This window comes from Salvia miltiorrhiza, chromosome 8 (genome assembly GCF_028751815.1).
Source record: "Salvia miltiorrhiza cultivar Shanhuang (shh) chromosome 8, IMPLAD_Smil_shh, whole genome shotgun sequence".
Lineage (NCBI taxonomy): Eukaryota > Viridiplantae > Streptophyta > Magnoliopsida > Lamiales > Lamiaceae > Salvia > Salvia miltiorrhiza.
Window position 1 is genome coordinate 45,840,302 of NC_080394.1, and position 13,386 is coordinate 45,853,687.

At 42.8% G+C, this 13,386-nt stretch overlaps 2 protein-coding genes across 2 annotated transcripts; both read left to right on the forward strand.

Moving 5' to 3' along the window:
* The first annotated feature begins 9,882 nt into the window (after window positions 1–9,882).
* Window positions 9,883–10,266, forward strand: LOC130998543 (uncharacterized). The gene has a single exon (XM_057923957.1). The coding sequence runs from the start codon at window positions 9,883–9,885 to the stop codon at window positions 10,264–10,266; it is 384 nt and encodes a 127-aa protein (XP_057779940.1).
* A 603-nt stretch (window positions 10,267–10,869) lies between these two features.
* LOC130998544 (uncharacterized) lies at window positions 10,870–11,514 on the forward strand. The gene has a single exon (XM_057923958.1). The coding sequence runs from the start codon at window positions 10,870–10,872 to the stop codon at window positions 11,512–11,514; it is 645 nt and encodes a 214-aa protein (XP_057779941.1).
* Window positions 11,515–13,386: the final 1,872 nt, after the last annotated feature.

Sequence of the window (13,386 nt, forward strand, 5' to 3'; positions counted from 1 at the left end):
GATATGTGTTTTTTGATTGTGCAAAGAATTAAGAGTTTTGTTGCAACACTTTTGTAAGTAAGTAAAACGTGATTTGTCCGGTAGATGCTAGAAGGAGTGTTGTCATTGTGATTGCCTACGATCGTATCTTATCTGTGAAATGTGAAAAATGTTGGACGAATTGCCAACTTCAAAATTGCCAGCTCTGAAACATCTGGCCTGTTCTGAAATGTGATAGCTCTAAGTCTCTGCTCCTCTAGTCTAACTATGAGCATGGGAAACCACGTGAAAAGACTTTGGAGTACATCTAAATGGTTTTTATTTCACGAATTATGGCTCAACTGTCGAAAATCTCAAGCACACAAAGTGTGAAAAATGGTGATATTGATTATAAAGGCGATCACATTAGGGAATTCACTTCTAGAGGAGAATTGGGTCTGATCGAATTACTTACATTACTGTTTTGTTGCCTCCTAAACTTTGAGTTACTTGCATGATCGAGAGATGTGTATTGATTGTAAAATTTTGAATTGACTTTGAGAATGTTGGATGGAAATTAGCATCGTTGAAATCAATCACTTCCTATGATTCATACGGATTTTGCTTGAGGACAAGCAAAAGGCTAAGTATGGGGAGGGTTGATTTATGCCTAATTGTTCTAATTTTGGGGGTTTACATGCGCATATTTTAAGTTAAATCTTCTGGAAATTGGTGCGTTTTATGGTTTGTTTTATGCTTTTCAGAAGATTTAGGTCTTATAGAAGGAAGAGTGCGATTTTGGAGATTTTGGGAGTAGAGAAGCCCGCTTCAAAGCAGAGGAGTGCGCTCCAGAAGTCGCCAGCGAAATCCACTCAGGCCAAAGAAGTCAGGCCAGAGAAGTCAGGCCAGAGAAGTCAAAAGTCAGAGCAGAGGAGAGAAAACCAGAGTAGCGAAGTTTCGCCAGAGAAATCACTTCGCTGCTGAAATCATAAGCGCCAGAGGAGTCGAAGCGCCAGAGGATTCGAAGCGCCAGAGGATTCGAAGTGCCAGAGGAGTCGAAGCGCCAGAGGAATCAAAGCCAGAGCGGAAGCCATTCCGCTGGCGAGAGCCCCGAATTCGGCCAGAATGGAGATGACTTGTAGCGCGCGTCACAGCTGGACTTACCTTCCTTTGCACGATTCTATTCCTTTTAGAGTCCGGCTTTGCATGGCAACTTCCATGGTGATCCATAGGGATTTGAAGTCTATAAATAGGGCCATACTTTTCATTGTAAAATATACATTCCCCTTGCCCTAATCTTTAGTTTCCGCTAGGCAGCCAAAGTTTAGGTTTATTGCTTTCATAGTTCTAGTTTCGATTTCTGTTCTAGTTAGTTTAGTTTATAGTTCTTTAAATTCATGTTTTAGATTAGTTCCCGTTTAGAGTTGTAATTACGTGACAGATTACTTCTCGAGACGATTTACGGTATTTCTTTAATTAAGTTTATTTATTTGTTTTTAGTTGCTTTCTTTAAATTCTGCAATTTAAATTATGCACTTTAAATTATGCAATTTAGTTTTATGCTCATTAGATTAGAAGCTTTTAAATTACAAGTATTTAAATTCATAGTTAGCATTTAATTTCCAAGTTCTTTTACTTTTATGCGTTTAATTCTTGCCTAGGGTTTAATAGTTTCATGCCTAGATAATTTTAAGATTAAGTTTTTAGTTAAGTTTAAATTACAAGCATTAGTTAATAATTCCTTTTTGCCTAGTTAAGTTTAATTCGCGTTAATTTACTTTCCATGTTTTAGTTTAATCATCCTTAGTTTACTATTTTCGCGTGACATAACTAATTGCCCTTTAAGATCTTCCTTGAGAGATGACACTGGGTCAACTTATCACTGCTAGGATGTCCTTGTTCTATTGCAAGTCAACTTAGAGGTGTTTCTAGTTGAGTCAATGCGTTCGTTGAAACGTTTTCCTTGAGATTTGAGTTAAAATGTAAAAGAGGAGAGTTAATTTGAGTATAATGAGTATTATAATGTACTTGAATGTTTTGAATGCTATAAGTGTTTAAAAAGAGTCTTGATGAGTTTTCTTGAAGGGATGTTGAGTTGAGCATTTAAAGAGTTTGAGATGAGATTTTGGTAATTTTCGTAGGCCTACTGACCTACTGTGATCGACGGTTTGTCGATGTCAAAAAGATTAAAGATTCATGTGTGTTTATAAAATTTCAAAAAGATTAAAGATTAAAGATTCATATGTGTTTCGTAGGCCTACTGACCTACTGAGATTTTGGTAATTTTCGTAGGCCTACTGACCTACTGTGATCGACGGTTTGTCGATGGATTATATGTGAGATAAATGGGTTAAGATTGATAGATCTATGATTAGATTAAAGATTCATGTGTGTTTATAAAATTTCAATGAGTTTAGTTTAATAAAAATTAGGACTTCCGTGTTTATGTGCCTATTAAGTGATTTGGCTTAAGATGTATGTTTTTAAGCATGATAGTAGTGTCTTTTTATCCTTGATTAAGTCTTTTATTGGCTAAGTAAAATTTTGACTTAATTTAGTTTATGTGAGTTTTTGAGTTGTGTGATGTAAGAGGTCATACACGAGTGTTTGAGTAATTTTGAGCATGAGAATGAAAGGAGAATTGAATTGATGCGTTCGTTGAAACGTTTTCCTTGAGATTTGAGTTAAAATGTAAACGAGGAGAGTTAATTTGAGTATAATGAGTATTATAATGTGCTTGAATGTTTTGAATGCTATAAGTGTTTAAAAAGAGTCTTGATGAGTTTTCTTGAAGGGATGTTGAGTTGAGCATTTAAAGAGTTTGAGATGAGATTTTGGTAATTTTCGTAGGCCTGCTGACCTACAGTGATCGACGGTTTGTCGATGTCAAAAACCTTTTAAAAGTTTATAACAAGTCCCTACATGAGTCTTGAGCACACCGGTAAAATTTCAAGTCATTTGGACTTCGTTTACTATTTTTATAAAATACAAAACCTAAACTGCACATTACTACCAAGAGTTGCAGAGAACAGGGGAAAGAGTCATTATTTTCAGTATCTTCCTGTGTGATCTAGCTTTCCAAATTTTTATGGTATTAACCGTATTGTGTTATCTAGATATCCACCAAATTGGAGCCCAGTTTTACAACATTTACTATTTTTCAAAAATCCAAGTTTTCGATTGCTCAAAACTGCCGAATATGGTAGATCGTGGTAAAAACGTCATATCTCTCAAACTACTTGGACTTTTTGACTTTACTTTTTTTTATATGAAACTAGACTCGAAGATCTTTATTTTGATATGAGTCTCGAGTCCAGGAGGTGTCGGAGTCAGAACAGATTAAATTTTGAAGTTGAGTCAGTGCAGAGTGAAGTTGTTTTTGACTTGATTATATGTGAATTTTTATATGCTTAAGTGTTTATGTTTGTTTATGTGCTTGGTTGTTATGAGTATGGTCCGAGTTGAGAGTTAAGTCGAGAGTAGGACTTGTGAATCCTTAGAAGTTAAGTATACCTAGGGGTTGAGTTTAATGAGTAAATAGACGTTGAGTGAAAAGTTATAGTTGAGATGAGATTGGAATTAGTAATGAGTTACTAATCGAGATTCATTTTATGACATGAACCTTCGATGATGATGATGATCCCTGAAGACACGAGCAGAGCAAGGAAGTAAGTAACTCCGCTTTGACGGGAGAATTTGAGTAAGGTCTTCAGGTGGACAATATTTTGAGTATATGTTTATCATATGAGCTTTCTAGAATGATTTGATGATGTTATGAGATTAACAAATGTTTTGAGATAAATGATGTTTGAGAACTGTTTGACTTGACAATTTTTGATGTTGAGCTTGTATGTTACCCTCTACTGATGAGATGAGACGAATTCGGTACTGCCACAAGCGGGATTTTGTGCACAGAGGTGACTGTAAGCCGTCTTCGGGTCGGCCGGTCACGGTACTTGAGAGGGAGGCCTACTTCTCAGTACCTTAATTATAATGATGAGTTGTAGATGCGGTACATACATGTCGATTACTTTGTCTGCAGACACTTATTTATGATGTTGATTATGAAAACTGCATGCACAGTTTCGTTTATGCTAACTTATTTATGTGTATTGCTGAGATGTGGCAAGCTTCAAACCTATAGCTCTAAGAGCACCTTTCTTGTTTTTCGGCGTTTGCCCACTGAGTATTATGTACTCACGCCCTGCATATATTTCTAAATGTGCAGGCTAAGCGGGGAGCGAGATTGGTCTGGTGCTGGTGGGGAACCGTTTCAATCGATGTGATCATATTTAATATTGCCCTTATGATTGATAGAGTCTTGATGATTAAAATACTTCGTTTTCTTTTGAATCAAGTAATATACTCACGGTTATGTGTCTCCATACATATAATCGGTTCGCCTTTTGCTGCGATACTCTGCATATTATGATTCCTTACGAAAAATGAGCGATACCCGTTTTATTTTTGTTCGTGAAATTCCTGATAATTAAAAAGTTATAACGACGTTGACAATTTTACCCTTGGGTTCATTTATGATGATTTCCTTAACACCTTTTGATGCGAGCTTCCGCTTGATGTTCGACCTATTCTTCTTATCTTTTATTCTTTTAAAAATAGTCGTATTGATACTCGTACCCCACTATCACTAGTGTAGGGAATCGGGCTGCGACAGGTCGGCTAACAAGCCAGAAATGGTTGTGTCCAGGAGGCATTGTGTCACTCAAAGTGCAGAGTTGGGGACCTCGGGAGAGAAGGTTGATGAGGGTCATACTTGGTGAGTAACAGGTATGACTACCATCTAAGGAGAAATGAAGCACTGCCTTGTGACCGGGGAATGTGTGACCTTCGGACCAAGTGACCACAATGGGATCAACCATCCTAAATGTGAAGTATAACCCCTTGAAACGCCTCAATGTCTTTGGGCCACGCCTTGGGTTTATATGAATCATGGACGGATTATCAGTATGCCCATGACCGAAACGAATGTTGACAACAGTTATGACCTAACCGAATAACCTCACCCCTTTGTTATTATTGATCTTGTTAATTTCTTGTGCAGAGTGTACAGATTGAGACTTGTGACACCTCAGTTTGTCGTTGGAGAACAAAGTAGTTCCTCACTCCCTGTGGGATTCGACCCTACACTTACCACTTAGACTTGATTCTTGTTGTGAGACGTAAGAGCGTGTATTGTCTGTATTGGGCATACACAAGTATTTTGCCCGCACCGCATGACGGGTGCGTGTCAAAATTGGCGCCGTTGCCAGGGAGTGATGCGTATCAATTTTGTTCTGTCCTCATTCCATTTTCCGCTACTGGTACATGCGTGGAACTCGTAGAGCTGCAAGAGCATTGATGTTTGACCCTAATATTGATCGTACCGAAAGACGACTACGCGCATGAGCATGAATAGCGAGACGCAAAGCTATGGCAGAAGCAGAGCAGGTAGAAGCTGAGCAGGCGCAGACCCTCAGACAGTTGGCATACCCAACTAATATCAACTTGAGGCCGAACAAAATCACCTTACCAGAAAATCCGTTCGCACCTCGTCGGTATGACCTGAAGCCCTCATTACTTCAGATCTTACCGAAGTTCAATGGATACCAAGGAGATGATCCTCACACCCATCTCCAAGATTTTGAAATGACAATCATGCATCAATCCAGTGATGAGCAGCAAGAGTATGTCAAGCTGATACTCTTTCCTTTTACTTTGGTGGACAACGCGAGAAGATGGCTGTATGACCTACCCGCAGGTAGTGTCACCACATGGGCACAACTGCAACAGGCTTTCTTGGAAGAATTCTTCCCATCATCAAGAGTGGAGCGGATGAGATGGGATATCCGCAGCATAAGGTAAGATGGCTAGAATCCTTCTATGAATATTGGACAAGATTCAAGAGAATGCTAAGCAACTGTCCCCATCACCAAATATCTCCAAAAGATCAAGTGGAGAGTTTGGTAAAGGGCATGCGGAGAAATGATCGCAGTTTGGTCCTAGCAACCTGTAATGGATCATTGATGAGTAAAACTCCGTTGGAGATCTTTCAATTGTTGGGCACCATGGCGGAAGAATCACGCGATGAAGGGCATGAAAGGAATCTGGAAACAAAATTCGTGCCGGTATGAACCAAACCAACCAGCAAATTAGTCACTTGACTAAGGCAGTGGCCAAATTGGAGGAGAACGCTGGTAAGCTTCCAGCCATGGGAATCAATCCCAGGGAACACGCTCAAGTGGTACTGACTGAGTTTCTAGAAGGGGAAGAAAAGGAAGAAGAGTTGTTGGCTGAGGCTGAACTGATTCAAGGAAACCTGAGTAATAGTGGTAAGGATCTAACTGCCGAACAAACTGGAGGTAGCAATCTAACCGACGCACCTTACCCGGGACGCCTGAGACAAAAGACTAAAGAGAAAGAAGCAAGTGAAATGATGAAGATGTTTCAAAAGGTGGAGCTAAGCATACCTTTGCTCGATGCTATCAGGCAGATTCCAAAGTATGACAAATTCTTGAAAGACCTTTGTTCGAGAAAAGTAAAGATAGAGGAAGAAGTCCGTTACGTGATGGGAGAAAGTGTCTCGGCGGTGATCCAACGGAAGCTACCCACAAAGCGGAAAGACCCAGGGATGTTCACCATTCCATGCAACATTGGCGGAACAAACATGGATAAGGCCATGATGGACTTGAGAGCTTCAATAAATGTGATGCCATTGGCTGTATACAAAAGATTGATTATTGGGGAGATGAGGAACACCCGTGTGGTCATACAGTTGGCTGACAGATCCAATGCTTACCCGGAAGGAGTGGTGGAGGACGTACTGATCAAGGTTGGTGATTTAATTTTTCCAGCTGACTTCTATGTTCTGGACACCGGACCTAAAATGGGAGGGAATGCTATACTATTGAGGAGACCATTTATGATGACCGCTGGAACTAAGATCGATAATAAAACTGGAATTTTGACATGTGAGTTCGATGGAGTCCAAGAAGAATTCAACATCTATGAGACCATGAAGAGAAAACAAGCAATGGAAACGGTGGACATGATCGATGTGTTTGAGCCCTTGGTGCAAGAACAGGGAATTGCTTTTGGTTCCGGCGATACCACAGAGAAAGTGATTCAGTATGGTCTGACTGATCGGGATGTGGAACATATGGAGGATGATGAGATGAAGGAAGCCATCATGGAACTTTACTCTCTCCGAGAAAGCACCATGGAAGCTGAGGTGGAGGTAGATCAGAAGATCAAGGAATTAATCCAGGAGGTCTATCTAGCTGGAGGAACGGAGGCAAGCAAACCAGAGTTGTTGGCTCAGTATGGGCAGAACGAGAAGCTGTTGCCATCAATCCAGAAAGCACCCACGTTAGAACTCAAGAAACTACCTAAGCATTTACAGTATGCTTATTTGGGCCCAGAAGAAACGCTCCCAGTTATCATCAGTGCGGACCTAACCCTTGTGCAACAAGAACGTTTAGTCAGAGTACTACGGGAGAATAGGGAAGCCATTGGTTGGACCTTAGCTGATATCAAAGGCATCAGTCCTACGGAGTGCATGCACCACATTTATCTTGAGGAAGGGGCCAAACCTGTACGAGACCCACAAAGAAAGATGAATCCCGTCATGAAGGAAGTAGTATTAAAGGAGATTCTCAAGCTGTTGGAATTGGGGATCATTTACCCCATATCCGTTAGCCAATGGGTGAGTCCCGTCCATGTCGTACCGAAGAAGTCAGGAATACAGGTTGTGGAAAATGATCAAGGCGAGCTAGTACCCACCCGTTTGCAGACAGGATGGAGAGTTTGCATCGACTACAGGAAGCTGAATGAAGCAACCAGGAAGGATCATTTCCCACTACCCTTTATCGACCTAGATGCTCGAAAGACTAGCTGGTAATGCCTATTACTGCTTTCTCGACGGATATTCAGGGTACATGCAAATCTTCGTCGCACATGAAGACCAAGGAGAAAACCACTTTCACCTATGTATTTGGAACATTTGCATACCGAAGAATGCCGTTCGGATTATGCAATGCACCGGGAACCTTTCAACGGTGCATGATGAGCATTTTCTCCGACTTACTTGAGAATTGCATTGAGGTTTTCATGGATGACTTCACCGTCTATGGAAGCTCCTTTGACACATGTTTAAAGCATCTAGAGCTCGTGTTGAAGAGATGCGTGGAGAAAAGCCTGGTCCTTAACTATGAGAAATGCCATTTTATGGTTAGGGAAGGAATAGTGCTGGGGCACGTGATCTCGGAGAGGGGAATCGAAGTGGATAAGGCAAAGGTTGATTCCATCGCCAAACTGCCCAACCCGACAACAGTAAAGCACATACGGGCGTTCCTTGGTCATGCAGGGTTCTACCAGCGGTTCATCAAAGATTTCGCCAAGATTGCTCAACCCATGACCAGACTTCTTCAACAAGATGTGCCGTTCGAGTTTGATGATGAGTGCAAGGAAGCATTCACAATTTTGAGAAACAAGTTGGTGTCAGCCCCCATTATTCAACCTCCAGTATGGGACTTACCATTTGAAATCATGTATGATGCCAGCAACCATGCCATTGGAGCAGTACTGGGGCAAAAGAAAGGAAAAGAGAGTTGTGTAATCTACTACGCATCTAAGACTCTGAATCCAGCACAGTGCAGTTACACCACTACCGAAAAAGAGCTTTTGGCAGTAGTGTTTTCCATAGAGAAGTTTCGTTCCTACCTTTTGGGAACAAAGGCGGTGGTTTACACAGATCATGCAGCGTTGAAGTATTTGATGGCTAAGAAAGAATCCAAACCTCGACTCATTAGATGGATTCTACTTTTGCAAGAGTTCAACATCGAAATAAGAGACAAAAAGGGAGCTGCCAATCTAGTGGCAGACCATTTGAGCAGGTTGGAATTAGAAGAGGATGATGGTATGCCCATCACCGATACTTTTTCAGACGAAAAGTTATACTATGTATGCACCCGAACAGAAGAAGAAAAACTGTATGCTCTAACCAACCAGGAGCCATGGTATGCTGATATAGCTAACTATCTGATCACTAAGGAGTTGCCCTCAGGATTGACAAGGTTCGAGCAAAGGAAGTTACTTGTGCAAGCACGATTCTATTACTGGGAGGACCCATATTTTTGGAGGATTGGAGCAGATCAGGTCATACGGAGGTGCATACCTGAGGATGAGCATGCCTAAATTTTAGACATGTGTCATGGAACAGCAAACAGTGGGCATTTTGGAGGAAAGCGCACAGCCCACAGAATTCTAGAGAGTGGATTCTACTGGCCTACCATATTTGCGGACGCAAGAAAGTGGGTACAGAGCTGCCCGAAGTGCCAGATGACTGGAGGCATTATCGCAAGGGATGAAATGCCACAAGTTCCAATCATGCCAGTTGAGATTTTTGATGTGTGGGGAATTGACTTTATGGGACCTTTCCCAAAGTCAAAGAACTACGAGTATATTCTGGTGGCAGTTGACTACGTGTCAAAGTGGGTTGAAGCCAAGGCAACCGCAAGAAATGATGCTCACACCGTGGCAGATTTTCTGAAAGAGCAAGTGTTCGAGAGGGATGGTGTGCCCAAAATCCTCATCAGTGATCAAGGGTCTCACTTCTGTAATGCCACCATCAGAGCACTAACCAAAAAGGTGGGGGTGACACACAAAGTCACTACACCATATCACTCCCAAGCAAATGGCCAAGCTGAGATTTTCAACAGAGAGATAAAGAGCATTTTGGAAAAAGTGGTACACCCTAACCACAAGGACTGGAGTAACCATTTGGGAGACACGTTATGGGCATACCGAACAGCTTTCAAAACACCCATTGGAATGTCCCCTTTCCGATTGCTTTACGGGAAAAGATGTCACCTGCCTGTGGAAATCGAACATAAGGCGTACTGGGCAATCAAGCAAATTAACCTCAGTATGACCCTAGCTGGGGAAGCGAGGAAGTTGCAGCTAAGTGAGTTGGAAGAGCTTCGGTTGGAGGCTTACGACAATGCGGTGCTCTATAAGGAGCGGACTAGGAGGATCCATGATGCCAAGATCAGAAAAAAGGAATTTTGGGTGGGGCAAAAAGTCCTACTTTTCAATTCGCGCTTCAAGATGATGGCTGGGAAACTTCGTTCAAAATGGTCGGGACCGTTCGTGATCAAAGAGATTTTTTCAAATGGGAGCATAGAAGTGTATGATCACAATGGAGTTGATACGTTTGTAGTGAATGGGCATCGCTTAAAGCCCAACCATGAACTTGCTGAAGTGGAGAAAGAGAAGGAGGAATGCCACCTCCTCGATCCTGTGTACGAGTAAAAGTGAAGGAAGAGTCGAGCTCAAGACGGGAAAGAAGAGCGCTTGCTGGGAGGCAACCCAGCATTATTTTTTTCGGTATGGTCTTTACCGAATTTTTTCTTTTCTTTTAAGTCGTTTTGTTTCGTTTGGATGCACTAACCCTGCAGGAAGTCGGGCCAAGATAAGTTTCGGTGGAGGCCCAGTAGAGAATCCGAGCCCACTTTGCGTTGCAAAGTGTGTAGGTGGAGAGTTGGGGTTAGAATGGTCTGGATAAGGGCTTACGAAGAAGGCTGACGTAGGCGTGTCAGCGGCAGACGGCGATGTGATGGGAACCCTTCGGTTTCTGCAGAAAATTTGAAATTCAAATTTTTGCCATGATTTCTTTCCTTAAGAATCATCTTACTGGCATAACCGCCATTCTTACCTTCTTTAAACCCCTCAACCCATGATTTTCCCTACAAACCCTAACTTCCGAAACTGCTACACCACGATCTCCACTCTCTCCAAACCTTAAATTTTCATAACTGCCGATAACTTTCTAAAAAAGCCAACCTTGTTTCCAAAATTCCCACACAATCCAAAACTTCCGCACAAATAACTACCCTTTGATCTCTGTAAATCATCATGGCAAAACCCAAGGGAGGGACGGGCTCAGGAAACACCCAACCACCAAAGGGGAAGACTACCAAACCCCCACCACCGAAGCGATCTACAAGTCGAACCACCTCAGAGGAGACCTCTACTAAGGTCACTGAAGACCCCTTGCTAACTATTCAGCCCGAGGACAGAGGACGTACTGAAGTCCTACAGCAAGAGGAACAGGAGATTGCAAGAGTAGCCGCCGAGTCAAAACAACCGAAGAAGCCGGAAGAAAAGGAGCCTAAACTCACGCCTCCTACAAAGAAATCGAAGAAAGCCCAGACGGGCAAGGCAACTCCAGCGCGATCCATTATCGCACCACCACTTGTTCAAGCCCAACCTCAACCGCAAATTCCCGAGACCTCCATGCAGGAGGGAAAACCGCTTCCGAGGATACGGAAGAAGAAGAAGAACAAGAGAAGGCGGAAGAGGAGGAGGCTGAAGAAGGAGAGGGAGTTGAGGCCATTCAAGAGGAGGAGGTGGAAGTCCCGACACCACAAGGAGGAGGGGTCAAAAGGAAGCTCGATGTTGCGAAGCCTCCACTGCCCGTTAAGGCCAGACCAGCACCGGCAGGCAGTAAGACCAGAACTAAAGGCGAATAGAGCCGGAGATAGAGGAAACCTACTGTAGCCGAGAAGGGAAAAGCCAAGGAGACGGAAGTACCACTGGAGGCAGATCCAGAGAAGACTGAAACTGTGGATAGCTCCAACTCGGAGGACGTCGTTGCCCCTGCTAAGACGGTAACAAGTACAATCACCTCAAGGCCGAAAGGTGTTAAGCGCAAGGGTTTGGTACGACCTAGCACCATGGAGGCGGCTATACCGAGAGACAGCCAGAGGTATGCCATTCTGCAGAATCGGGAGATAACCCCATGGTATTTTCTGATCACTAAGGTGTTGGACGACTTTGGAATAAGAGAGTGTGTAGAAGGGTATTTCAACAACATTGGTTGGGGAAAAGTTCTAGGATGGAATGTGTTGGCCTTCAAGCAAATGTCAGAGGAGTTTATGAGCACGGTGGAGTTCAAACCGAAGGCGAATTACACGATCGAAACCCCAGGTACCCTGCGTTTCCAGCTGCGAGGGAAGATGTTCCCACTTTCCATCAACGATTTGAACATCCACCTGGGGGTGACTGAGGACAAGGAGGTGTCTGATGATGAGTACAAGCAAGTTGAGACCAGTGGCTCCACCCGAGTGGCGAAGTCAGATTGACCATTACTGGTCTCAAATCTCGACAGGGGCCAAGTACGTGAAGAACATCAGCAAGTCCAACGAAATCCGCGACCCAGCTCTGCAAATATGCCATTGTTGGTTGGCATACAACATCTATGGCCTGGATCGAGGGGTCAAACGTGGTTACGCAGCAAGAGCTTTTCTTGCTCTGGTGCATGGTGGAGAAGAAGAGGGTGAACTTCGGGTTCACCGCGGCAATGCAGTTTCAGCATAGGGTGACCCATACCAACAAATAGGCCCCAGATGAAACAGCTGTAGCGGAGACCCGATTCCTTGATATCGGGCGTCTTGTGCGTTGGCGGATTGTCGAGGTTGATGAGAGAGGCGGTCACCGCCTGGTCCACCCGGAGGGCAGCTCAGTTAGACCGGAACCGAAAGTTGCAAAGGAACAGGGGGCATCTCGCCCGGTCAGTAGTGAGATTGCCATGCAGACGGTCGAACTAAAGGAGATTAAGGACGAGCTGCTGATGTTGGGTGGAGAAGTGGCCACTATGAGGGACACCATGGAGGAAGGATTCAAAGCAATGGACGCTGGCTTTAAGGCAATCAAGGACAGGTTGAATGCGGAGGATAGGTCCTCCGACCAAGACAATTAAGTTTTCTTACCCTGAACTTTTAGATTAGGTTTTGTTTTATCTTTTGATTTTCATGTTTTAGTGTCTTTAGAGTCTTGTTTGAGTCGAGTCTTGCTTGCACTGTTTGACGGTGATGAGAATATGCATGCTGATTTTGGCCATGGTTTGATTTGGTGGTTGAGTATGGTATGCATGATAGTAGTTGTGAGCTTATAGATAGTACCCCACCAGTGAGATCAGGGCCAAATTTATGAAAAATCGCATATTTCTGGTGAGACTTTATTGTACTAGGGAATCTAGATTTTGTTTGAGGACTTCTGTTGCTAGTAATGACTTGTGTGATTAGGGCACATTTCTTTGATTAGGGCCCCAGATTTTTCTTTGTTGATGAATGTGATAAAATCCTTTGTTATGCCAATTTGAGCCGAACTTGTTCTTTCTTGAGCCTTTCTATTGCTATATCTAAAAGAAAGAATTGTTAGGGTGCATGAAATGGTAAACAAGGAACTGGAGAGAAGAAAGAAAATCTGGGCACAAGAAAAAAATGAATGAAAAAATATTGCCAAAAAAATCAAAGAAAGGGCGGTCCCTATTAAAACAGGGGAATAAAAGGCTGGTTGTGGTTTTACTGAACATATATGCTGAGTAAGGGTGATACTGAATTAACCACTGAACCATATTTATCCCACCTT

Coding starts and splice junctions, on each gene's coding strand:
- LOC130998543 (XM_057923957.1), top strand. CDS start 9,883: ATGACCCTAGCTGGGGAAGCGAGGAAGTTGCAGCTAAGTGAGTTGGAA.
- LOC130998544 (XM_057923958.1), top strand. CDS start 10,870: ATGGCAAAACCCAAGGGAGGGACGGGCTCAGGAAACACCCAACCACCA.